The sequence below is a fragment of the Pleurodeles waltl genome, unplaced genomic scaffold, assembly GCF_031143425.1.
Source record: "Pleurodeles waltl isolate 20211129_DDA unplaced genomic scaffold, aPleWal1.hap1.20221129 scaffold_54, whole genome shotgun sequence".
Lineage (NCBI taxonomy): Eukaryota > Metazoa > Chordata > Amphibia > Caudata > Salamandridae > Pleurodeles > Pleurodeles waltl.
Genome location: NW_027150248.1, coordinates 5109039 through 5136937, shown reverse-complemented (window position 1 = coordinate 5136937; position 27899 = coordinate 5109039). Strand labels below are relative to the sequence as shown.

At 46.4% G+C, this 27899-nt stretch overlaps 1 protein-coding gene across 1 annotated transcript in view; it reads right to left on the bottom strand.

Annotated features, from left to right (window-relative positions):
• Positions 1-8955: 8955 nt before the first annotated feature.
• LOC138278716 (CD5 antigen-like) overlaps positions 8956-27899 on the bottom strand; it is a 254240-nt gene continuing 235296 nt past the window's right edge. Inside the window, exon 7 of the mRNA XM_069219294.1 lies at positions 8956-9188. Coding sequence (XP_069075395.1) covers positions 8956-9188 — 233 coding nt within the window. The remainder of the gene's footprint in view (positions 9189-27899) is intronic.

Here is a 27899-nt window from a genome sequence, read left to right as displayed (position 1 = left end):
GGTAACAAGGCTAGAAAGAGGCTACTTTCTCACAGTAAGTAGTTGCAAGTACTTATCCCACCGCTGCACAACCAATGTAGGAGGCTGGCCTGGCTTGTAGTGGGTACCAAGGGGTACTTACACTCTGTACCAGGTCCAGTTATCACTTATTAGTGTAGAAGAGGTGTTTCTAGCAGCTTAGGCTGATAGAAGGTAGCTATAGCAGAGCAGCTTAGGCTGAACTAGGAGACATGCAAAGCTCCTACTATACCACTGGTGTCATATGCACAATATCATAAGAAAACACAATACACAGATATACTAAAAATAAAGGTACTTTATTTTTATGACAATATGCCAAAAGTATCTCAGTGAGTACCCTCAGTATGAGGATGCCAAATATACACAAGATATATGTACACAATACCAAACATATGCAGTAATAGCAAAAGGAAGTAATGCAAGCAATGTAAAGTTACAGTAGATTTCAGTAGGAGCACATAGGTATAGGGGCAACACAAACCATATACTCCAAAAGTGGAATGCGAACCACGAATGGACCCCAAACCTATGTGAGCTTGTAGAGGGTCGCTGGGACTGTAAGAAAACAGTAAGGGTTAGAAAAATCGCCCACCCCAAGACCCTGTAAGGTAGGTGTAAAGTGCACCTACAACCCCCAGAGAACACAGAAGTCATGATAGGGTGATTCTGCAAGGAAGACCAACACCAGCAATGCAACAACAGTGGATTTCGGGACCTGAGTACCTGTAAGACAAGGGGACCAAGAGCAAGAGTCGCAACAGTGTCGAGAGTTGGCAGATGCCCAGGAAATGCCAGCTGAGGGTGCAAGGAAGCTGCCAGTGGATGGAAGAAGCTTTGTGTTCTGCAAGAACGAAGAGGACTAGGAACTTCCCCTTTGGAAGATGGATGTCACACGTCGTAAAGAAGCCTGCAGAGGTGTTCCCACGGAGAAAGACCACAAACAAGCCTTGCTAGCTGCAAGTGTCGCGATTAGGATTTTTGGGTGCTGATGTGGCCCAGGAGGGACCAGGATGTCACCACTTGGATGAGGAGACAGAGGGGGCACCCAGCAAGTCAGGGAGCCCTCACAGAAGCAGGCAGCGCCCGCAGAAGTACCGGAACAGGCACTTAGAAGAGGAGTGAACCGGAGTCAACCTGAAGTCAGAAAATCGAGTCCCACGATGCCAGAGGACAACTCAGAAGGTTGTGCACTGCAGGTTAGAGTGTCGGGGACCCAGGCTTGGCTGTGCACGGAGGAAATCCTGGAAGAGTGCACAGGAGCCGGAGCAGCTGCAAATCACGCGGTACCCAGCAATGCAGTCTAGCGTGGGGAGGCAAGGACTTACATCCACCAAACTTAGAATGAAGAGTCACTAGACTGTGGTAGTCAGTTGGACAGAGTTGCTGAGTTCCAGGGACCATGCTCGTTGTGCTGAGAGGGGACCCAGAGGACCAGTGATGCAGTCTTTTGTTGCCTGCGGTTGCAGGGGGAAGATTCCGTCGACCCACTGGACATTTCTTCAGAGCTCCTGGTGCAAGAAGGAGGCAGGCTACCCCCAGAGCATGCACCACCAGGAAACAGGTGAGAAAGCCGGCAGGATGAAGTGATACAAGGTTGCAGTAGTCGTCTTTGCTACTTTGTTGCGGTTTTGCAGGTGTCCTGAGCAGTCAGCGGTCGATCCTTTGGCAGAAGGTGAAGAGGGAGATGCAGAGGAACTCTGGTGAGCTCTTGCATTCAGTATCTGAAGAATTCCCCAAAGCAGAGACCCTAAATAGCCAGAAAAGAAGGTTTGGCTACCTAGGAAGGAGGATAGGCTAGTAACACAGGTAAGGGCCTATCAGAAGGAGTCTCTGACATCACCTGCTGGCCCTGGCCACTCAGAGCAGTCCAGTGTGCCAGCACACCTCTGATTCCAAGATGGCAGAGTTCTGGGGCACGCTGGAGGAGCTCTGGGCACCTCCCCTAGGAGGTGCAGGTCAGGGGAGTGGTCACTCCCCTTTCCTTTGTCCAGTTTCACGCCAGAGCAGGGCTAGGGGATCCCTGAACCGGTGGAGACTGGCTTATGCAGAGATGGGCACCATCTGTGCCCATCAAAGCATTTCCAGAGGCTGGGGGAGGCTACTCCTCTCCAGCCTTCACACATATTTCCAAAGGGAGAGGGTGTTACACCCTCTCTCAGAGGAATTCCCTTGTTCTGCCTTCCTGGGCCAGCCTGGCTGGACCCCAGGAGTGCAGAAACCTGTCTGAGGGGTTGGTAGCAGCTGCAGTGAAACCCCGGGAAAGGCAGTTTGGCAGTACCCGGGTCTGTGCTAGAGACTCGGGGGATCATAGAATTGTCTCCCCAATGCCAGAATGGCATTGGGGTGACAATTCCATGATCATAGACATGTTACATGGCCATGTTCGAAGTTACCATTGTGACGCTATCCATAGGTAGTGACCTATATATAGTGCACGCGTGAAATGGTGTCCCCGCACTCACAAAGTCCGGGGAATTTGCCCTGAACAATGTGGGGGCACCTTGGCTAGTGCCAGGGTGCCCACACACTAAGCAACTTTGCACCTAACCTTCACCAGGTGAAGGTTAGACATATAGGTGACTTATAAGTTACTTAAGTGCAGTGGTGAATGGCTGTGAAATAACGTGGACGTTATTTCACTCAGGCTGCTCTGGCAGGCCTGTGTAAGAATAGTCAGATCTCCCTATGGATGGCAAAAGCAATGCTGCAGCCCATAGGGATCTCCTGGAACCCCAATACCATGGGTACCTCAGTACCATATACTAGGGAATTATAAGTGTGTTCCAGTATGCTAATGTGAATTGGTGAAATTGGTCACTAGCCTGTTAGTGACCATTTGGAAAGCAGAGAGAGCATAACCACTGAGGTTCTGGTTAGAAGTGCCTCAGTGAGACAGTTAGTCATCACACAGGGAACACATACAGGGCACACTTATGAGCACTGGGGCCCTGCCTGGCAGGGTCCCAGTGACACTTAGACTAAAACAACATATATACAGTGAAATATGGGTGTAATATGCCAGGCAAGATGGTACTTTCCTACATCACCCAGTTGCTTTTATCAGCAGAAGGTTGACTCCTAGAGAAATGCGTTGGTCTGCCACAGAGAGGGAGGCCTTTGCTGTGGTCTGGGCACTGAAGAAGTTGAGGCCATACCTGTTTGGCACTCACTTTATTGTTCAGACAGACCACAAACCTCTACTTTGGCTAAAACAAATGAAAGCGTTACCACGTTTACCGGCAACCTATCTTACTGCAGCCTTGAGAAAAGCAGAGTGAAAGAAATGACCTAGGCAAAGAACAGCTAGATAGAGAGAAATAAAACAAGGCCGCAAATGTGGCTATTGTTGAAATAATAAACAAAGCTGAATAAAATATATCTAGGTTAAAGTGCACAGCGGCAGGCCAATTGTGCTAAAATAAGGTACATGGAGCTATAACTAAAATGGCTACACAACACCCTCCCCTTGCCGGTTCAAAGATGGTTCAAAGTCTAATTATATATAAAAGCCACTACAATTCATCCTAAGATATATATATAAGAATGTCAATAATGACAAGTTAAAAGATACTTGAGCATATATAAAAGGACAATTTAAAAATATTAACTTGTGGCTAAAAAGGCTGAATTTCAAGAGTCAGAGTCATTTTGGAAGTTGCCAATTGAATCCGGGATAATTGAAGACAGGAAATCTTCCACTTCGGCAGGTGGTAAAGTAGGAAACTCATCACCAAGAAGAACCAAGGAGCATTCATGTTCCAAAGCCTGAGCGTCAGCCAAGGCAGCAGCATTCTGTGATGTGCCCAATAATGAGTTCAGAGCTGAATCTTCCATCAAAGGAAACTCATAAGCAGCTCCCCGTAGCAAATGCACCCTCAACGTGCATGTCCGGTAATGAACCCTCAGCGAGAACATCAACAGATCAGCGTCCAATGAAAGCAATCTCTGTGTAGAAAGACAAACTTTCAGTGCATGTTCAAACGATCACCAAAGGCACCGAAACACGTGCTGCACACAATGCAAAACCGCTCGGAATGACAGAGACCAGTCACACTCCAATTTCTCCAGGAGTGTTGCTCCGAAGTACTGCATCATGCATTCACGACACAGCTGTGCGGGTGGGAGCGCTTTCATTCCTCCTTGTTGCGCCAGGACAGCATTTGCACAGAAAAAGTAGCAATAGCAAAATGCCACCTATTGTAGCCAAAGGTATCGGAAATCCCCTGAAAATACTAGAGAATATTGAGTGGATGGCTGATGGTATTAAACCAAATATAGAGGAGAAGGTGTGAATGAAACCAGAACCAAAAGCCTTGAAACAAATTGTGCTTCCAGTAGTACTGCATGCATTAAATATTCATCCCACGAGCTCACCAAAGTGTCTCGGAAAGTTAGTACTTAGAAGGGACTGTATCTCTGCTGATGACCTTGCCACCTGAAGTGCATAGGTCTTGCATGCAGATGTGAGCGCCATATGTTTTTGGAACAATAAAGCCTTGAGTCTGCTCAACTTGTCAAAATTCACATTAGAAGTAGCAATGTGGAGCCAAATCTCAGCTACTTCCCTCTGTCTAGTAGGAGGAAAAAGTATGTTCCCGCAGCATGTAACAATCTTAGAGACCGAAACAACATAAACTATTCTGGCTCGCATCCCACAACAGTTTTCACTTTTGAGGAGCACATAGCTGCCATTTGAAAGCACCTGGAATGCAGGTCTAATCAAGGGGACTGGAACTCCCTTCAGAAAACTAGCCAAGTTCGCTGCCAAAGCAATACACGCCCCGTGCAAGGACAACCATTGAATGGCTCACAGAAGTCTTGCATTCACTTCCGCTAAGAAAGGCCTCTTTCATGCCACTGAGACATTTGTACGAGAAGGGCAGCTCCAACACCTCATGGATGTAACTATCTCCCAGCCTTTCATATTTGCCTACTGAAATGTGTTAAAAAGGTCATGAATTGGAGTATTGAAATAGGCAGATTAATGACCCCGTGTATTAACCACTCAGCAGATGGTATTTCAGCCACAGTAAAAGACAACTTTTCTAACTTTTCGACATTTAATATGACATAAATTGCTTCTTTCTTAGCCATTAGTTGTTGTTGTTGTGTTAAATTAAATGTGGAAAATATGTCCCTTGCGCTAACGTGTTGCCAGGGAACGCGACCTGCCTTCAATGTTTGAAGTGTCCAACCCAACTGCATAATGGACCTTAGTGGACTCTGTCCATGGTGTAAAGAAGACACATCACTTTGTATTACGTCTATTGCAGAAGAAACAATGTTTTTTAAGGTGTATATCCGTTTGGACAGGGTATTAATCCCATTATCTACAACAGCTAATACCTTCTGTAAGTTTTCCCGGTCTATTTGCCTTAACCGGGCAGCAGCTTCTTGTTGTGAAAGCTTCCAAATTTTGTTATAGACTGCGTATAAGAAGCGCTTTCTGCGTTGTGTTCTGGGGCCTAACAGGAAGTCCTATGAATCAGTATTATTAGACAGGAGACTGAGGTATTCTCTAACAGCATCTAGTGAGGAACTCTTCAACCATTGCTGGCATAGTTTCCCTACACAGTATGTTGTTACTATACCCACATGTTCGGACACCACATAGCGAGGGTCTGGCCTTCTAGTTCTAAACCCCCTTGTGGAGTTTATAAAATGTTTATGACACCCATTTGTATCTATTGGCCATAATAACCACCTGCCAGGACGTGACAGTGAAGCATTAAACGTGCCACTCTGGACCCATTCATCGAGCTGATCTTCAGTTGCATTTATATATTTTTGCCATTTGTACTGGGCGCATTCAAATCCTTAATTTTTGCTAAGTGTTGGAAATGGCCCTTCTGCAGGGTCACCCCCAAACTTTTTGCCTTCCTCCTCCTATTTTTCTGACCTCATTTTTGCTGGCTTTAGGACTCTGCACACTTTACCACTGCTAACCAGTGCTAAAGTGCATATTCTCTCTCCTAAAAACATGGTAACATTGGCTCATACCCAATTGGCTTATTTAATTTACTTGTAAGTCCCTAGCAAAGTGCACTACATGTGCCCAGGGCCTGTAAATTAAATGCTACTAGTGGGTTGCAGCACTGGTTGTGCCACCCACATCAGTAGCCCCCTAAAAATGTCTCAGGCCTGCCTTGGCAGGGCCTGTGTGTGCAGTTTCACTGTCACTTCGACTTGGCATTTAAAAGTAATTGCCAAGCCCTAAACTCCCCTTTTTCTACATATAAGTCACCCCTAGGGTAGGCCCTAGGGCAGGGTGCTATGTAGGTAAAAGGAAGGACATGTACCTGTGTAGTTTACATGTCCTGGCAGTGTAAAACTCCTAAATTCGTTTTTACACTGCTGTGAGGCCTGCTCCCTTCATAGGATAGGATTGGGGCTACCCTCATATACTGTTTGAGTGGTAACTTCTGATCTGAAGGGAGTAGCCAAGTCATATTTAGTATGCCCAGAATAGTAATAGAAAATCCTGCTTACTGGTGAAGTTAGATTTTATATTACTATTTTAGAAATGGTACTTTTAGAAAGGTTGCATTTCTCTGCACTTAAATCCTTCTGTGCCTTCCAATCCACGTCTGGCTAGGTTTAGTTGACAGCTCCCTTGTGCATTCACTCAGACAAACCCTAAAACACAGGATGCTCAGTCACACTTGCACACATTTGCATTTTGAATGGGTCTTCCTGGGCTGGGAGGGTGGAGGGCTTGACACTTACATGTCAAAGGACAGTAGCCTGCCCTCACACAAAGGACTGCCACACCATCTACAGGGACCCTGGCAGACAGGATGGAACTGAAAGGGGACCTTGTGCACTTCTAAGCCACTTTCTGAAGTCTCCCCCCACTTCAAAGGCACATTTTGGTATTTAAGGAGGGTCCCTGACCCTAAAAAACTAGACACTTCTTGGGGTAGACACTCTACCTCACAGACACTTCTGGACAAGACATCAGTGGTGAAGAATCCCTGAAGAACTGTCTGGCTGCTCAAAGGACTCACCTGGACTGCTTTTCCTGGAGGGACTGCTGCCTTGCTGTTGCCCTGCTGCCTTGCTGCTCTCTGGCTGTGCTGTGAAGTACTCTCCAAAGGCTTGGATTGAGCTTGCCTCCTGTTCTCTAAAGTCTCAGGACCAGAAAAGACTTCATCTCTGCAAGAAATTCCTTGTGCGCCGAAAAACGAGGCACAGCCTGCGAAAAACGATGCACAGCCTGCATCGCGGTGAAAGAATCACCGCATGCCGAACCGGAATGACGCAGCGCGACTTCACAAGGAGAAGATCGATGCGCGCCTGCGTTGCGACCGGAACTTCGACGCACGGCCCACTGGATCGACGCACAGCCGACCCGGAACAACGCAGCCCGACTGAGAAAATTCCACGCAATGCCCACTGGATCGACGCAACTCTTGTGACTTCGACGCAAGCCCAGGATTTTCCACGCATCATCCCTGGGGCGTCTGAAAACCCAGCAGCCCGAAGAGGATCCAAGTCTGTGCGCTAGAAATCGACGCACGGCTTCCCCGCGTGGAAAATAACTACGCAAGTCCGTGTGCGAAGGGGCGAAACCGACGCACACCTTTCTGTTTTCCACGCATCTCCTCCTCTGCGGTCCCTTGCAAGGATTTTTCAACGCAAACCAGGTACTTTGCTCTGCAAGAGACCCTTGTTAGTTTTAAGAGACTAAAATACACTTTATATTGCTTTTACAGTGATATTTCAATTCTAAGACACTTTATATTGCTTTTACAGCAATATCTCAACGTATACTAATTTCATTTTAACCATTTTGACCTGCAATTATTTAGTTAAAGATTCTATATTTTTACAAACACTGTGTGGTGTATTTTTGTGGTGTTATATGGTGTTATTGTATGAGTTATTGCACAAATACTTTACACATTGCCTTCTAAGTTAAGCCTGACTGCTCAGTGCCAAGCTACCAGAGGGTGGGCACAGGATAATTTGGATTGTGTGTGACTTACCCTGACTAGAGTGAGGGTGCTTGCTTAGAAAGGGGGTAACCTGACTGCCAACCAAAGACCCCATTTCTAACACTAAGCCTAAGCAATTTGTTTGTTGTACAGTTTCATTTAAAAATATCATTTGAACAGTTATCAGGCATGCTCTAAATAAAGCTTCCTTCACCCTTATTTGCCAATTTCTAGTTCCCCACACACTTTTCAAGTCAATCGACTTTAACCAATATTCATAACCTTCTATAGCCAACCGGTAAACAAAGGAATCCGAATAAATGAATTTCGTATCTGTCAATAATATGTGTACATTTTCCCTTGATGGCAATTTAAAATAATATGACTCAGCATTTTTAACATTGTGCCCATAAAAATATGCAATCTTTTCAGAATATGTTTTAGAACTCTCTTGTCGTGGAGTTGGACAATGTTCCCATTGTGCATAATTAAAAATAGTCTTTGGAGTACTTGTCCTGTGAATGAAATGGTGCCCATAATAATTATAGCAAAACATATCACCATAATTCTCTTTAGATTGATAAACATCTTCACTCTCAAATACAGTGAAGTACTGCAATTTAGTCATCATAGAATCAACTGTTTTCACCTCCCTGTCATCAGAAACAACTCTGGGTATTATTACATAGTTCATTGAAAGTTTAAACACATATGGTATTTGAATGACCTCCATATGTCGAATGTGACTTTATCCCAAAGAATCCCATCAGGAATTGGTATAGCGGAAATGTTCACGAAAGGCAAGTCTCTACGGACCTTGCGAGAAGAAAAATTGGGGTTTAGGACCTCATCCACCAGTTCAACTGTTGATCTTTCAGGAAGAAAACAACCATGTATTAATATAAAGAATGTTATGACAAAGCCAATCCAAAGGAGGAAAGCTAATACAGTCAAGGAAAGCCACAGATAGTTCCACAGGAAAATAAAGTAATTTGTTTTAAGCCAGTTTATCAGCGTACATTTTTTTTGGCTTTTCAGATGTAGAAGAGGCAAATGAGTCCGAGAAAGTGTAGTTGACATCGGCAAAGTATCCAGATTCAGTTTGTGCAAAAGCTGGAGCCGTATTTGTAGGAGGAGAACTGGAAGGGGTCTCCAGCGATGGTTCATAGTAAATGACGTCATCTGTCTGTGTTGAAGTTGTGTCAAATCGATCAGTACTTTCTGTATCGTCTGTTGTAACAGATGTTAGTGGAACTAATGCAAGATCATTTGCAACCCTCCCCACGCTCGGAGAGGTGTCAGAGTTGCTGCTCAAAACTTGTAGAGGGACGTCTTGACCAGTAGTGAGAGGGATTCGGGAACACCTGGCTGCTCCTCTTGGTCTGCTGTGCAGGATCAGCCACATGGTGTAACTTGACATTGTCGATAGATACAAAGCAATTTTCTTTAGCACCAGCCAACGGTGGTAGAATGACAGTTCTGGTACTGTGTATTCCCAAGACTGAGACCGGTGCACGATAAGAAGGACCAAACTCCTTTTTAACAGCGACTTTTTCACGTACTAGATCCCCAACTTTTGGAATCCAGCCGGTAGGTGTTATTGGTACATCCTTAATTCCTGAAGAGGCAGCACTGGCAGAAGCATTGTCGTCACGGAACTGTTGTAATTCCTGCAAGACAGTGACACATTAATTTATGTCAAAAGGTGTTTCTGCGGCCTCCACGCCAGGACCATCAAGATCTGGAACATACATTTGAGTTCCGAACAGGCACTCGTATGAAGTACGACCCCTCCCTAGGAACCTTCTAGGCAGATTGTTAAGTGCTCTCTGGACTCCATACAGGTGATTAAGCCAACTACAACCCGTACCTAGGACTCTGGCTGTTAAGGACTGCTTTAAATCACGGTTTCATCGCTCCACAATACTGTTTCCCTCAGGATGAAATGGAGACGAGTAATAGAGTTGGACCCCTAACAAAGCCATGGCGTCCCTAAGTGCCCTTGAGGCGAAAGCAGGGTCCTGGTCCGAGTAGAAAGCTGCAACTGCATATGTACCGATAGACTTGCAAATCTTTAATAACAGTTTGGGCATCAGCCGAGTTTTGTGGCCACACCCATAGAAATCTGGAGCAGGAGGCAACAGCGACTAAAATGCATTTGTATGCACTGTCCGGTGTTAGGGGACCACAATGGTCCAAGTACACACATTGTAATGGTTTTTTGGAAATTAGGAGGGGTGTCTTCTGTGGGCGTTTGACGATGGAACCTTTAATTTGTTGGCAGATGTCACAACAAAGGACATATTGCTTGGCCTGTTTGTATAGACCTGGCTACCAATAACGTGCTTGCAACAATGATATTGTAGCCGCCTCACCAGCATGGGCAGATGCTACCCCGTCATGCGCTGCTTTAATCAACTCTGATCTTATATCTTTGTTGGGGATTACCCGAATCCCCACGCCTGGTATTTTTACTTCAGCTTCAAGGTAGCCGCCCATTCCGTAGGAATATTTAGCAGGAAATGCTTTTGGATAGGGCGTGACTTCAGCCATGGCTTTCACAGCAGCCCATATGTCATTGTCCGGTTTCGTTCCAGAACGGTTTACTGCAGCAACAGCAGGTGTAGCTACTGCTGATTTGGCGGCTTCATCAGCCAATGTATTTCCAGCAACGTGTTTTCCAACGCGCTGGTGTCCAAGTGTATGTACAACATGGACATTTGGTAGCGTTTCCTTCAGATCCGCTACTTTCCCTCACAGAAGTCTGTGTTTGATGGTGTTGCCTTCAGAATCTCTGAACCCATTCTGGCGCCAGTAATGCAGGTATTCATTGAAGGACTGGACACAGTAATAAGAATCACAAACAGTCAGTGTTAGCTTGTGCAGGATCTGTGTGTTCCAGTGCCATCATCAGAGCCTTTAGCTAAGCTAATTGTGCTGTGCAATCCCCTAGGGTTTGCGTAAATGTATGTTGGGGACAGAATTTGTTATCCTTCATGTAGCCACTTACGACTGCGCAAGCAGGGTAGTATTGATGTTTTGTGCCTATTGCACGTTGTGCTGAGCCATCGGTGTACATGACTCTTTGATATTGATCAATAGGCAATGTATTTGCTGGAACTGGGTATTCTAGTTCATATTGCAAAAATTCTTGAGTTTGTAACATTGGGTCAAAAATGTAGTCAACATCAGTGGCTGTCAAAGACGTTGACGATTGAATCCAGCGTGGATGTAATGTTTTAGCATTTGGAAACTCTGGCTTTGGTAACAGCCTCAAGGGCTGGGATTGGAGAGACGACAATAATGCGTTTGCCTTGGGCTAGTGGTCTTTCTTTAATGACAGCCATCTGAACAGCAGTGAGAATTTTCTCAGTGGGAGCAAAGCGTTGTTCTGCTGCTGAATACAAATGTGATTTGTATGCAATCGGGACTGTCTCACCCTCATTAAAAGTTACATAGGTGAAACCAATGGCACTAGCAAGTACTCTGATGACCAGATGTTTTTTATTGTCCCATGTGTGTAAGTGCTGTGCTGCAAGCATGTCTGTTTGCAAAGCTCTGAGAATGCGTGTGTGTTTCAGTGTCCAAAATTGACTTGAAAAGTCAGGACGTATTAAGTCATATAAAGGTTTTATACGTGATGCATAATCAGGAATATAAGTTCTACCAAAATTTAGAAAACCCAATAGGAATTGGAGTTTTTTAATTGTATTTGGAGGTTGTAACTGTGCGAATTTTTCCAAGAATTGTGGTACTAGGCTCTTTCCTTCACTTGATAGCTAGTTTCCCAGAAACAGGACTCTAAGGAAGGCTATTTTTGTTTTTTTTAAATTGAATTTGTAGCCGAACTTGGCAAATCCTACAACAATGCTGGTTACCCGTAAATGTTGAAGTAATTCATCGTCTGTGAGATCAATATCATCTACATAAGACGATGCTTCAGGGTCGATGTCGTGCAATATTGAAGTCACATGAGCTGCGAACAGTCCTGGACTGTTCTTGTACCCCTGTGGTAAACGACAGAATTTTTCTGGGAGCCGAGTGAGCTGAAACTTGATAAGTCTCTACTCTCAGGCTCTATATTTTGGCAGAAGAAACCATGGGAAATGTCCAGTGTTGTTTTGTATTATTTGCGCACTATGGTGTTCATGAGTGCTGTGCTATGTGAGTTTTGTATAGCGTATGTGCGTGTATGATTGTTTAAATGTCTGTAGTCTAAGGCTATTCTGTACGAATGGCCCGGTTTAGCTACTGGGAATAAGGGATTATTCATAGGTGAGACACAGGGTTCGATTACGCCCTGGTACTCCAGTTGTGTGAGGATTTCCCTCACGGGTGCTTTTGCATCATGTTTTATTGGCTATTGGGGTTGTGGTTGTGGTTGATTTTTAATAGGTATTACATGATAGGGGGAATCTTTATCCCATCCTATGTGGTTGCGATATAGTGCGGGTGCCTGTGCCAATGCCCAATCGATGGCGTAGGATTCTGCGAGCTCCTCTGGAACACGAGGCGAGAAAGAAGGTTTGATAACATCGTCCCCATATGGATAGGTACATTACTTTATACACCCTATCAGGCGTGGAGACACGCATGTCTGCAGTCTCTACTTGTAGGAAGTCATCAGTTGTTTTTACCTCCAGATGCTCTGGAAGATTCCAGCTAACTATTGTGACCTCTGCCGTGCTGTCTAATAGCGCTAATGCCTACTTCTTGTTCTTCAATAGAGCCCTCTTCTTGAGTGGCATGTCGAACTGCAACCGTTGCCACCTTTTTCTTTTTGAATTGCGGTTTTTGTTGGGGAAGTTTCACTTCTTTTTTAACAGAAACTTATGTTGAGTGTTGTGATTCCTGTCTCGGTTTCACGTACTCAGTTATACGCTCTGACCGCCCACCTCTCTTACTGCGTTTTTTCCAGTGAGTCTTGAAAGGAACGAGATTGGCGTGTATCAGTATATTGATATCTGTCAGGCGTTTTTATATTATCTCTATTTCTGAGATTAAATCTATTATGTGGGGTCTCCGTATGGGAAGATTCTCCCCTTTCTTTATTAGGTGTTTGTTGTTTTGTGTCCCAGGGTTTCTTAGTACCCTCAGGAGCTTGCTTGGTAGAATCTTTATTAAATTTACCCTGTAGTTGTGGTTTTGTGGGTCTGGCCCCCCGACTATCTCGACGAATACTAGAGTAGGTCTCCACGATAAACTTTGGCAGCTCACGTTCTTGATCCTGTGGAGGAACGTCCCGGAGCCGCATGCGCACCGCTAGTGCAACTACTTCCCCTGCTTCCCCTTTAAGGTTACTTAATATAATTAAGGATATTGTGGTGAAATTGCCCATTAGTTGCATCCCCAGGTCCAGGGCCGGGGCAGCCCTGTATTCATCTTGAATTTGTTTCAACACTTCCGGTAAATTGGTAAGTGTTGGTGTACCGTATGCGGTAGTATAGAGCGTGGAAAATACCATGCCCCAAGTATTACAGTTATTTATTTTGGGGACCATCCCAAATGGCAAGCACATAGTTAATATTCTGCGTTTATCCTGAGGTCCCGTATGGGGAAATACTGCTTCCAGTACGTTTAATTTTTGGGCTAACCAAAATGGAATTTCTTCTCGTTTGGTGAGTACCTTACCCATGATTGAATGAACAGTTGCAGGATTAATGGCGTTACTGCATGTGGTTGCGCCGGAGCAGCACATGCTGGGTTTGTACTTAATGTTTGCATTACAAACTGTACTAATCGTCTATATATTGCCGTCAGCTCAGCATATAAGCGGCGGACTTCAGATGCAGTTAAGTTTGCTGCAGCAGGGTGAGGTGTGTAAGTGGCCAATAAAGGCCAGGTAGGACCATCATTACTTAGAGGACCTAATCTAACATGTACAATTGTGTGGGGTAGGGCACCATCAAGCTAATTATTATGTTCTTGATAAGATAGAGGTATTTCTAGATATTCATATGCTATATATTGTGCAGGTATGTTGAGTAACGGAATTCTAAATTGATGGGGATACGAGTAATAGATAAGACTAATAAAGTTTAGGAATATAAGATGAGCTTCAGTTCCATTAAGAATAAGCAAGAGGAATTGAGATACCGGAATAAGAATCGCGATTACTTTCAGCATCACACACAGGAGAATTCATGATACAGGAAAGAGTAGAATTAGTATTAAAATTATCAGGCAAAAGACGAATGCACTAGTCCGCTCTCTAGGTTTGGAGAGGGCGGTATATAAATAAGGAAAGAGAGAATGGACTCTGGACATTTTCGGTGTACTCGCTGTTCTGAACTATACGGGAGCAAACAGAGGAGAATGTAGGTGTGCGGTAGAGTTTAAATATACACTTTGGCTATTAAGGAGTTATTTTTAGGGGTAAACTCAGTTTGCAATAGGGAATCCTAATTTATTTGCAGGATACGCTTCGTACCAGAAATAGATTGAGGCATCTTAGGGAGAAAGAGATTAATATAAATAAGCAAATGGTCAGGTAAGCGGAACGGGGCAGGGATTGCTAAGAGAATACTCCGAAACAGATGAAGGATTTAAGTGTAAGATACTTGATAAATATTGGTTTCACTATACAGATATTATAACTGACACCACTAAAATAAACATAAGCAGCGATAATTGAGACGACGAATCCAGTAGAGGAGGACAAATTCAGGTATAATAACGAGACAGGTACAGATTTTCTTGTCATATTATAAAGGGAACACAAATTAAATTATATAAATCCCCAAGTAGGGGGATGTTTTTTCACTGGTGTGAGCATGATAAGAAGAAAACACGGATAAGAATTATTAAGACACTCACTTTGATTATCAAATATTAGGTGTCAAATATAGGAATAGAACTCCCACGAGTGGTGATAAACACGTTTGATGTTTATAAATATGGTTTCCACTCTTAGATTTAGACTATTGTATTACTGTAGGAGGCTGGCCTGGCTTGTAGTGGGTACCAGAGGTACTTACACCTTTTGCCAGGTCCAGTTATCCCTTATTAGTGTAGAAGAGGTGTTTCTAGCAGCTTAGGTTTAAAGAAGGTAGCTTAGCAGAGCAGCTTAGGCTGAAATAGGAGACATGCAAAGCTCCCACAATACCACTGGTGTCATATGCACAATATCATAAGAAAACACAATACACAGATATACTAAAAATAAAGGTACTTTATTTTAATGACAATATGCCAAAAGTATCTCAGTGAGTACCCTCAGTATGAGGATGCCAAATATACACAAGATATATGTACCATAACCAAAATTATGCAAGTAATAGCAAAAGGAAGTAATGCAAGCAATGTATAGTCATAATAGATTGCAATAGGAGCACATAGATATAGGGGCAACACAAACCATATACTCCAAAAGTGGAATGCGAACCACGAATGGACCCCAAACCTATGTGAGCTTGTAGAGGGTCGCTGGGACTGTAAGAAAACAGTGAGGGTTAGAAAAATAGCCCACCCCAAGACCCTGTAAGGTAGGTGTAAAGTGCACCTACAACCCCCAGAGAGCACAGAAGTCATGATAGGGGGATTCTGCAAGGAAAACCAACACCAGTAATGCAACAACAATGGATTTCCGGACCTGAGTACCTGTAAGACAAGGGGACCAAGTCCAAGAGTCGCGCCAGTGTCGAGAGTGGGCAGGAGCCAAGGAAATGCCAGCTGAGGGTGCAAGGAAGCTGCCACCGGATGGAAGAAGCTTGGTGTTTTGCAAGAACTAAGAGGACTAGGAACTTCCCCTTTGGAGGATGGATGTCCCACGTCGTGAAGAAGCTTGCAGTGGTATTCCCATGCAGAAAGACCGCAAACAAGCCTTGCTAGCTGCAAGGGCCGCGGTTAGGGTTTTTGGATGCTGCTGTGGCCCAGGAGGGACCAGGATGTCACCACTTGGATAAAGAGACAGAGGGGGCGTCAAGCAAGTCAGGGAGCCCTCACAGAAGCAGGCAGCACCTGCAGAAGTACCGGAACAGGCACTTGGAAGAAGAGTGAACTGGAGTCCATGCGGAGTCACAAAAGGGAGTCCCATGACGCCGGAGGACAACTCAGAAAGTTGTGCACTGCAGGTTAGAGTGTCGGGGACCCAGTCTTGGCTGTGCACGAAGGAAATCCTGGAAGAGTCCACAGGAGCCGGAGCAGCTGCAAATCACGTGGTACCCAGCAATGCAGTCTAGCGTGGGGAGGCAAGGACTTACCTCCACCAAACTTGGACTGAAGAGTCACTGGACTGTGGGAGTCACTTGGACAGAGTTGCTGAGTTCCAAGGACCACGCTCGTCGTGCTGAGAGGGGACCCAGAGGACCGGTGATGCAGTTTTTTGTTGCCTGCGGTTGCAGGGAGAAGATTCCGTCGACCCACGGGATATTTCTTCAGAGCTCCTGGTGCAGAAAGGAGGCAGGCTACCCCGAGAGCATGCACCACCTGGAAACAGTTGAGAAAGCCGGCAGGATGAAGCGATAAAAGGTTGCTAGTAGTCGTCTTGCTACTTTGTTGCGGTTTTGCAGGTGTCCTGAGCAGTCAGCGGTCAATCCTTTGGCAGAAGGTGAAGACGGAGATGCAGAGGAACTCTGATGAGCTCTTGCATTCGTTATCTGAAGAATTCCCCAAAGCAGAGACCCAAAATAGCCAGAAAAGGAGGTGTGGCTACCTAGGAAGGAGGATAGGCTAGTAAGAAAGGTAAGAGCCTATCAGAAGGAGTCTCTGACGTCACCTGATGGCACTGGACACTCAGAGCAGTCCAGTGTGCCAGCAACACCTCTGTTTCCAAGATGACAGAGGTCTGGGGCACACTGGAGGAGCTCTTGGAACCTCCCCTGGGAGGTGCAGGTCAGGGGACTGGTCACTCCCCTTTCCTTTGTCCAGTTTCGCGCCACAGCAGGGCTGGGGGAACCCTAAACCGGTGTAGACTGGCTTATGCGGAGATGGGCAGCATCTGTGCCCATCAAAGCATTTCCAGAGGCTGGGGGAGGCTACTCCTCCCAGCCATCACACCTATTTCCAAAGGGAGAGGGTGTCACACCCTCTCTGAGAGGAAATCCTTTGTTCTGCCTTCCTGGGCCAGGGCTGCCTGGACCCCAGGAGGGCAGAAACCTGTCTGAGGGATTGGCAGCAGCAGCAGGTGCAGTGAAACCCCCGAAAGGCAGTTTGACCTTACCCGGGTTCTGTGCTAGAGACCCGTGGGATCATGGAATTGTCTCCCCAATGCCAGAATGGCATTGGGGGTGACAATTCCATGATCTTAGACATGTTACATGGCCATGTTCGGAGTTACCATTGTGACGCTATACATAGGTAGTGACCTATGTAGAGTGCACGCGTGAAATGGTGTCCCCGTACTCACAAAGACCGGGGAATTTGCCCTGAACAATGTGGGGGCACCTTGGATAGTGCCAGGGTGCCCACACACTAAGTAACTTTGCACCCAACCTTCACCAGGTGAAGGTTAGACATATAGGTGACTTATAAGTTACTTAAGTGCAGTGGTAAATGGCTGTGAAATAACGTGGACGTTATTTCACTCAGGCTGCAGTGGCAGGCCTGTGTAAGAATTGTCAGATCTCCCTATGGGTGGCAAAAGAAATGCTGCAGCCCATAGGGATATCCTGGAACCCCAATACCCTGGGTACCTCAGTACCATATACTAGGGAATTATAAGGGTGTTCCAGTAAGCCAATGTAAATTGGTAAAAATGGTCACAAGCCTGTTAGTGACAATTTGAAAGTAATGAGAGAGCATAACCACTGAGGTTCTGGTTAGCAGAGCCTCAGTGAGACAGTTAGGCACCACACAGGGAACATATACATGCACACCTATGAGCACTGGGGCCCTGTGTGACAGGGTCCCAGTGACACATACATATAGGCCACAAACCTATGAGCACTGGGGTCCTGACCAGCAGGATCCCAGTGACACATAACAACCATACTGAAAACATAGTGTTTTCACTATGAGCACTGAGGCCTGGCTATCACGATCCCAGTGAGACAGTGAAAACAGTGACAAACACCCTGGCATACACTCACAAACAGGCCAAAAGTGGGGGTAACAAGGCTAGAAAGAGGCTACCTTCTCACACAACCCCCCCCCAAACGAAGGACAATAAGGCTAACCTTGGCCAGTTGAGACTTTATTGTCTAAGTGGTGATAAGTAGAGAGTAGCTCTGCAATAGACTGGTTACTCCCTTTATCATCCACTATATGGTTACTTCCCTGTGGGGATGTAAACCACCCTGTTTGAAGTTTTTTAGCTAAGTAACAATGTGAAGATGTATTTTCAGAGTTTCTATCACTAAGTTTTAGTTTAGAGCAGTGGGAATTGTCCACTGAACCTATTTGTAGTGATGGAAATGCCAGACAGGGATGCTGTCTCAGAAAAGCCATAGCTGGGCAAAAACTTTGTCCATATGGCTGGAAGAGAGAACAGGGATGCTGTTTCTCTTGGGTTGGAGCAGGGCAGGGATGCTGTCCTATCAGCTCCACACTAGGGCAGGGATGCTGTCCTAAGTGTTGTGAGGCAGTGCAGAGTTTCTGCACTAACGTTTCTCTGGGAGGGTTGGAGGGATGCTCCATGTTAACTAAAATGGTGCTCTTTTTCTCACCAATGTTAGTTATCCCACAGAGAGGTACTTCCACCTCAGGGAGTACAGTTTTGCCAACTGATGATTCCCTTGGAACAGGTGCCACCCCAGGAGAGGTTTCTCCCACCACAGGAATGGTATCCTGAATGGTAGGGTGGTTAGGGGATACTGTGATACCCTTTTTACCTATTGATCGAGAGGGTTCCTGAGTTTTCAGGCCTTCTCTCCTTTGCTTTTTCATTTCAGTAGAAATGAGAGGGAACAATTCCTCAGGGATGCCCAGCATGGCTGCATGGGCATAAAACTCTACATCAGCCCAACCTGAGGCCTCTAGGTCATTACCTAAGAGACAGTCTACAGGTAAGCTAGGTGATACCACCACCTGCTTAGGGCCAGTAACTCCACCCCAACTAAACTGAATTATAGCTAAGGGAAGAAACTTAGTGGAGTTATGGACATCAATAATCTTATACTGTTGTCCAATGATGTTTTGATCAGGGTGCACTAGGTTTTCAGTCACCAAAGTGAAACTGACACCTGTGTCCCTGTAGGCCAAGGCCTCAACACCATTTATTGAAACTGTCTGCCTGTACTTATCCATTGTAAGGGGACAAGCAGCCAGTGTGGCAAGGCCAATGCCACTAGGTGTGACAGAAACTGTCTTGGGACTGATGACATCAGTTTCCACTATGGACCCATAAGTGAACCCAACTACACCCTTTGCTTGACTGTTGCCAGCAGTCCCACCACTAGTACCACTACTGCTAGGGGCACTAGAGCTTGATGTATTAGTGGTGGTAGGCTCAGGGGGTTTACCTGGACAGGACTTATCCCCTGGCCTATGGCCTCTATTTTTACACACAAAGCACCAAGGCTTTTTAATGTGTGCAGGTTGGGAAGAAGAGGAAGTATTTGTTTTATCCCCACCCTCTGAAGAGTGTTTAAGATTTGAAGTGGGATCTTTGGTTTTACCCTTATCCCCATGCTTATCTTGAGATTTTTCACCATCTTTCTTCTTATTGCCATCTTTGTCACCCCCTGTATGAATTTTTCTGTTCACCCTTGTTCTGACCCATTTGTCTGCCTTCTTTCCCAATTCTTGGGGAGAGGTCAGATCAGAGTCTACCAGGTACTGGTGCAACAAATCAGACACACAATTATTAAGTATATGCTCTCTCAGGATTGTGTTATATAGGCTTTCATAATCAGTAACTTTACTGCCATGTAACCACCCCTCCAAGGCCTTCACTGAATGGTCAATGAAATCAACCCAGTCTTGTGAAGACTCCTTTTTGGTCTCTCTGAACTTTATCCTGTACTGTTCAGTGGTTAAGCCATAACCATCCAGGAGTGCATTCTTAAGAACTTGGAAATTATTAGCATCATTTTCTTTCACAGTAAGGAGCCTATCCCTACCTTTTCCACTAAATGATAGCCATAGGATAGCAGCCCACTGCCTTTGAGGGACATCCTGTACAACACAGGCCCTCTCAAGTGCAGCAAACCACTTGTTAATGTCATCCCCCTCCTTGTAAGGGGGAACTATCTTGTGCAGATTCCTGGAATCATGCTCTTTTGCAGGATGACTATGGGGAATACTGCTGCTGCCACCATGGGTATCTAAACCCAACTTCTGTCTTTCCTTCTCTAATTCAAAAGACTGTCTATCCAAATCCAGCTGTTGCTTTTTAAGCTTCAGTCTGGTTTGTTCCACCCTCAACTTATTGAGTTCCCTCTCTAACATTCTGTCATCAGGGTTGGTGGGAGGGACATTTCTAGAAACAGAGCTATGATGGGAATGAACAGAAGGAGACCTGTCCCTTACAGAAGCCAACTTAACAGCTTGGTTTACAGAAACATTACTACCAGTATGGTGAGAATAAATGCTTTTGCTATGATGTGAGACAACACTATTTATATGGTGTGGCTCATCATCATTACCATCTATGCTATATTGTCTAGTAATGGGCAGGCTAGGAAGTTTCTTTCCTGAATCTTTTCCTGGGGGAGTCCCTGAATCAGATTGGGAACTATTAGGTACTTTTTCAACAGATGGGGCACCTATGGCCTTATCCTGTTCTCTAAGCATGTTAATTAACAGTTCCAAGGCAGGATTCTTCCCTACACTCAAACCTCTCTCTATACAGAGACTCCTTGCTCTTTTCCAGCTAAGGTTGTCATATGCAAGTTTGGACAGATCAACACTTTGGCCTGTGTCAGACATTTTTTAGAGAGAGTTAAAGTGATAGAGAAAGAGACAAAAGTTTTCAGAACTTTTTGGAAAGACAGAAAAAAACTTTTTAAACTTTTAAGAACTTTTTGAAAGTTTAGGAGTACTTTTCAGCACTTAGAAAAGAGTGAAAAGAGGAAATGCAAAACTTTTTGGCTATGTGTATATACACTGACCTTGTTTTGTATATTTTTCTCTTATGAAAAGTACAATGACAAGAGTGGAAAGTAGTCTCAAGCACTTATCCCACCACTGCACAACCAATGTAGGAGGCTGGACTGGCTTGTAGTGAGTACCAAGGGGTACTTGCACCTTGCACCAGGCCCAGTTATCCCTTATTAGTGTATAGGGTGTCTAGCAGCTTAGGCTGATAGATAATGGTAGCTTAGCAGAGCAGCTTAGGCTGAACTAGGAGACGTGTGAAGCTACTACAGTACCACTGAGTGTCATATGCACAATATCATAAGAAAACACAATACACAGTTATACTAAAAATAAAGGTACTTTATTTTTATGACAATATGCCAAAGTATCTTAGAGTGTACCCTCAGTGAGAGGATAGGAAATATACACAAGATATATATACACAATAGCAAAAATATGCAGTATAGTCTTAGAAAACAGTGCAAACAATGTATAGTTACAATAGGATGCAATGGGGAAACATAGGGATAGGGGCAACACAAACCATATACTCCAAAAGTGGAATGCGAACCACGAATGGACCCCAAACCTATGTGACCTTGTAGAGGGTCGTTGGGACTATTAGAAAATAGTGAGAGTTAGAAAAATAACCCTCCCCAAGACCCTGAAAAGTGAGTGCAAAGTGCACTAAAGTTCCCCTAAGGACAAAATAGTCGTGTTAGAGGAATAATGCAGGAAAGACACAAACCAGCAATGCAACAACTGTGGATTTCCAATCTAGGGTACCTGTGGAACAAGGGGACCAAGTCCAAAAGTCACAAGCAAGTCGGAGATGGGCAGATGCCCAGGAAATGCCAGCTGCGGGTGCAAAGAAGCTTCGACTGGACAGAAGAAGCTGAGGTTTCTGCAGGAACAAAAAGGGCTAGAGACTTCCCCTTTGGTGGACGGATCCCTCTCGCCTTGTAAAGTCGTGCAGAAGTGCTTTCCCGCCGAAAGGACGCCAACAAGCCTTGCTAGTTGCAAATCGTGCGTTTGGCGTTTTTGGACGCTGCCGGGACCCAGGAGGAACCAGGAGGTCGCAAATTGGACCTGAAGAGAGAGGGGATGTTGAGCAAGACAAAGAGCCCTCACTGAAGCAGGTAGCACCCAGAGAAGTGCCAGAAACAGGCACTACGATGATGCGTGAAACAGTGCTCGCCGAAGTTGCACAAAGGAGTCCCACGTCGCCGGAGACCAACTTAGAAAGTCGTGCAATGCAGGTTAGAGTGCCGTGGACCCAGGCTTGGCTGTGCACAAAGGATTTCCGCCGGAAGTGCACAGGGGCCGGAGTAGCTGCAAAGTCGCGGTTCCCAGCAATGCAGCCCAGCGAGGTGAGGCAAGGACTTACCTCCACCAAACTTGGGCTGAAGAGTCACTGGACTGTGGGGGTCACTTGGACAGAGTCGCTGGATTCGAGGGACCTCGCTCGTCGTGCTGAGAGGAGACCCAAGGGACCGGTAATGCAGCTTTTTGGTGCCTGCGGTTGCAGGGGGAAGATTCCGTCGACCCACTGGAGATTTCTTCGGAGCTTCTGGTGCAGAGAGGAGGCAGGCTACCCCCACAGCATGCACAAGCAGGAAAACAGTCGAGAAGGCGGCAGGATCAGCGTTACAGAGTTGCAGTAGTCGTCTTTGCTACTATGTTGCAGGTTTGCAGGCTTCCAGCGTGGTCAGCGGTCGTTTCCTTATCAGAAGGTGAAGAGAGAGATGCAGAGGAACTCCGCTGAGCTCATGCATTCGTTATCTAAAGTTTCCCCAGAGACAGAGACCCTAAATAGCCAGAAAAGAGGGTTTGGCTACCTAGGAGAGAGGATAGGCTACTAACACCTGAAGGAGCCTATCAGCAGGAGTCTCTGACGTCACCTGGTGGCACTGGACACTCAGAGCAGTCCAGTGTGCCAGCAGCACCTCTGTTTCCAAGATGGCAGAGGTCTGGAGCACACTGGAGGAGCTCTGGACACCTCCAAGGGGAGGTGCAGGTCAGGGGAGTGGTCACTCCCCTTTCCTTTGTCCAGTTTCGCGCCAGAGCAGGGGCTAAGGGGTCCCTGAACCGGTGTAGACTGGCTTATGCAGAATTGGGCACATCTGTGCCCAAGAAAGCATTTCCAGAGGCTGGGGGAGGCTACTCCTCCCCTGCCTTCACACCATTTTCCAAAGGGAGAGGGTGTCACACCCTCTCTCAGAGGAAGTTCTTTGTTCTGCCATCCTGGGCCAGGCCTGGCTGGACCCCAGGAGGGCAGATGCCTGTCTGAGGGGTTGGCAGCAGCAGCAGCTGCAGTGAAACCCCAGGAAGGGCAGTTTGGCAGTACCAGGGTCTGTGCTACAGACCACTGGGATCATGGAATTGTACCAACAATGCCAGGATGGCATAGAGGGGGCAATTCCATGATCATAGACATGTTACATGGCCATATTCGGAGTTACCATGGTGAAGCTACATATAGGTAGTGACCTATATGTAGTGCACGCGTGTAATGGTGTCCCCGCACTCACAAAGTTCAGGGAATTGGCTCTGAACAATGTGGGGGCACCTTGGCTAGTGCCAGGGTGCCCTCACACTAAGTAACTTTGCACCTAACCTTTACCAGGTAAAGGTTAGACATATAGGTGACTTATAAGTTACTTAAGTGCAGTGTAAAATGGCTGTGAAATAACGTGGACGTTATTTCACTCAGGCTGCAGTGGCAGGCCTGTGTAAGAATTGTCAGAGCTCCCTATGGGTGGCAAAAGAAATGCTGCAGCCCATAGGGATATCCTGGAACCCCAATACCCTGGGTACCTCAGTACCATATACTAGGGAATTATAAGGGTGTTCCAGTAAGCCAATGTAAATTGGTAAAAATGGTCACAAGCCTGTTAGTGACAATTTGAAAGTAATGAGAGAGCATAACCACTGAGGTTCTGGTTAGCAGAGCCTCAGTGAGACAGTTAGGCACCACACAGGGAACATATACATGCACACCTATGAGCACTGGGGCCCTGTGTGACAGGGTCCCAGTGACACATACATATAGGCCACAAACCTATGAGCACTGGGGTCCTGACCAGCAGGATCCCAGTGACACATAACAACCATACTGAAAACATAGTGTTTTCACTATGAGCACTGAGGCCTGGCTATCAGGATCCCAGTGAGACAGTGAAAACAGTGACAAACACCCTGGCATACACTCACAAACAGGCCAAAAGTGGGGGTAACAAGGCTAGAAAGAGGCTACCTTCTCACAGGGTCCCCTTGGGCTGTTGAGGTCGCAAGGGGTTGGGGACTGGGGCACACAACAGATCCCATGATGCAAGGCCCAGGGCGGCCAGATGCAGGGCGAGTTGGAGGTCCAGGAGCTGTGTGCAACGGAGTCCTTTGGAACTGGAGGTGAGTCACTTTGAGGGCTGCTTACAGGACAACAGGGGCACTCTGGTCAGAGGTCCAAGGTGTTCCTGAAGTCCCTCGACTGGGGCTTCCGCCTGATCCTTTTTGAGCTCTGGGGGAGCTGGTTTTCTGCTGGTCCGACGTCAGCTGACCACCAAACTTGGCACAGATGTGGGTCATATCCTGGTGGTTGTTGGTTTGTTGTTGGGTCTATGACCTTTGGTCGCAGAGATATCGGCAATTCAGTAAAGTGACTCTCACTGGTTTGTTGGTTCTTTGCAGGTCTCTTGATTTTCGTGAGTGGTGCCTCCACTCAGGAGGGAGATCTGGGGTGATCCTTGAAGCCTGGAGGTCCCCTGGGTTTCTTTGGGTTGGTTCAGTGTTCAGCTCCTCCGAAGCGGCGATTTTCAGGTCCTGGGTGCAGCAGGCAGGGTTTGGTGCCCTTTGTTGTGCAGCAGGTCCTCAGTTCTCTTGCTGTGGTCTTATTTTGGTGCTGGTCTTCCTTTCTTCTTGGAATCTTTTCAAATATAAATTCTTTGTCTAGGGGAGCCCACTAAATACTGAATTTAGTGGGCGTTTTAGGGGAAACCTGGTAGTGTCTAATGGGTGGCTACACACACTACAGTGACCACTTCCTGTGGGAAGGGTAACTTCCCTAAACCTGATTGGCTATTTTGCTCCATTCCAAGATGGAGAAAAATGAAATGAAGGGTCCACTTCGCCTGCAAGACCCTAGGGATGGTGCATGCTCAGTGAGGTCACTCCTCCTACCCTTGTGTGGTTTCCCGCCTTTGCTCCCTCCAAGAGTGCGGGTTTGCAAAGGGGGAGGCAATCTGCTGCTAGCAGCAGGCCTGGGGGTCGAGTTTCAAAGGCTGTAGCCCTTTGAAGCTCACTGCCAGGGCAGTGCAAATTCCTGAGGGAGGGGGAGTTAGCTCCTCCACCCAAGAAGGGCTTTGTTTCACAAACCAGAGATACCTGGCTCTCCCCCAGGGTGTGGGTATTGGCCGTCTGGTTGTGGCAGGCTTGCTGGAACCAATCAGCAACCATGCAAGGATAGTTAGCTTTTTTATAGGGCACCTCTAAGGTGACCCCTGGGTACTTTTTTATAGTAATTCCAGTACTGGTACCAGTTTGGATTTATCATACTGAGTTGTTTAATACCAAACAACCCATGGTTCAGAGTAGCCATTATGGCCCTCATTACGACCGTGGCAGTACATACCGCCATATTAAGACATTGGCGGTTTGGCCAAAAACTGCCAATGTACCACACCAACCGCCACAGCAGTAACGACCTCCGGGCTCGAGACTACAGTCTCCAGCCCGGCGGCTGTCAGTAGGCCGCTATAGGAGGCTGGCCTGGCTTGTATTGGGTACCAGAGGTACTTACACCTTGTGCCAGGTCCAGTTATCCCTTATTAGTGTAGAAGAGGTGTTTCTAGCAGCTTAGGCTGAAAGAAGGTAGCTATAGCAGAGCAGCTTAGGCTGAACTAGGAGACATTCAAAGCTCCTACTATACCACTGGTGTCATATGCACAGTATCATAAGAAAACACAATACATAGATATACTAAAAAAAAAGGTACTTTATTTTTATGACAATATGCCAAAAGTATCTCAGTGAGTACCCTTAGTATGAGGATGCCCAATATACACAAGATATATGTACACAATACCAAAAATATGCAGTAATAGCAAAAGGAAGTAATGCAAGCAGTGTAAAGTTACAATAGATTGCAATAGGAGCACATAGGTATAGGGGCAGCACAAACCATATACTCCAAAAGTGGAATGCGAACCACGAATGGACCCCAAACCTATGTGAGCTTGTAGAGGGTCGCTGGGACTGTAAGAAAACAGTGAGGGTTAGAAAAATAGCCCACCCCAAGACCCTGTAAGGTAGGTGTAAAATGCACCTACAACCCCCAGAGAGCACAGAAGTCGTGATAGGGGGATTCTGCAAGGAAAACCAACACCAGCAAAGCAACAACAGTGGATTTCCGGACCTGAGTACCTGTAAGAGAAGGGGACCAAGTCCAAGAGTCGCGACAGTGTCAAGAGTGGGCAGATGCCTAGGAAATGCCAGCTGAGGGAGCAAGGAAGCTGCCACCGGATGGAAGAAGCTTGGTGTTTTGCAAGAACGAAGAGGACTAGGAACTTCCCCTTTGGAGGATGGATGTCCCACGTCGTGAAGAAGCTTACAGAGGTGTTCCCACGCAGAAAGACCGCAAACAAGCCTTGTGTGAGAAAGTAGCCTCTTTCTAGCCTTGTTACCCCCACTTTTGTCCTGTTTGTGAGTATATGTCAGGGTGTTTTCACTGTCTCACTGGGATCCTGCTAGCCAGGGCCCAGTGCTCATTGTGAAAACCCTATGTTGTCAGTATGTTTGTTATGTGTCACTGGGACCCTGCTAGCAAGGTATATGGTTCTGAGGTACCCAGGGTATTGGGGTTCCAGGAGATCCCTATGGGCTGCAGCATTTCTTTTGCCACCCATAGGGAGATCTGACAATTCTTACACAGGCCTGCCAGTGCAGCCTGAGTGAAATAACGTCCACGTTATTTCACAGCCATTTACCACTGCACTTAAGTAACTTATAAGTCACCTATATGTCTAACCTTCACCTGGTGAAGGTTGGGTGCAAAGTTACTTAGTGTGTGGGCACCCTGGCACTAGCCAAGGTGCCCCCACATCGTTCAGGGCAAATTCCCCGGACTTTGTGAGTGCCGGACACCATTTCACGCGTGCACTATACATTTGTCACTACATATGTATAGCTTTACAATGGTAACTCCGAACATGGCCATGTAACATGTCTAAGATCTTGGAATTGTCACCCCAATGCCATTCTGGCATTGGGAAGACAATTCCATGCTCCCCCGAGTCTCTAGCACAGACCCGGGTACTGCCAAACTGCCTTTCCCGGGGTTTCACTGCAGCTCCTGCTGCGGCCAACTCCTCAGCCAGGCCTGGCCCAGGAAGGCAGAACAAAGGACTTCCTCAGAGAGAGGGTGTTACACCCTCTGCCTTTGGAAAAAGGTGTCAGGGCTGGGGAGGAGTAGCCTCCCCCAGCCTCTGAAAATGCTTTGATGGGCACAGATGGTGCCCATCTCTGCATAAGCCAGTCTACACCGGTTCAGGGATCCCCCAGCTCTGCTCTGGCGCGAAACTGGACAAAGGAAAGGGGAGTGACCACTCCCCTGACCTGCACCTCCCTAGGGGTGGTGCCCAGCGCTCCTCCAGTGTGTCCCAGACCTCTGCCATCTTGTTTTCAGAGGTGTGGGGGCACTCTGGACACCTCTGAGTGGCCAGTGCCAGCAGGTGACGTCAGAGACCCCTCCTGATAGGTCCACACCTGGGTAGGCAAGCTAATCCTCCTCTTAGGGCTATTTTGTGTCTCTCCTGTGGGGGTTTTCTCAGATTTAGACTTGCAAGAATCCACCAGGACTCCTCTACACTTCTCTCGTCGACTTCTGCCAAGGATCAACCGCGGACTGCTCCAGGACACCTGCAAAACTGCAACAAACTAGCAAGAAGACTACTGCGACATTGTAGCACCTAATCCTACCTGCTTTCTCGA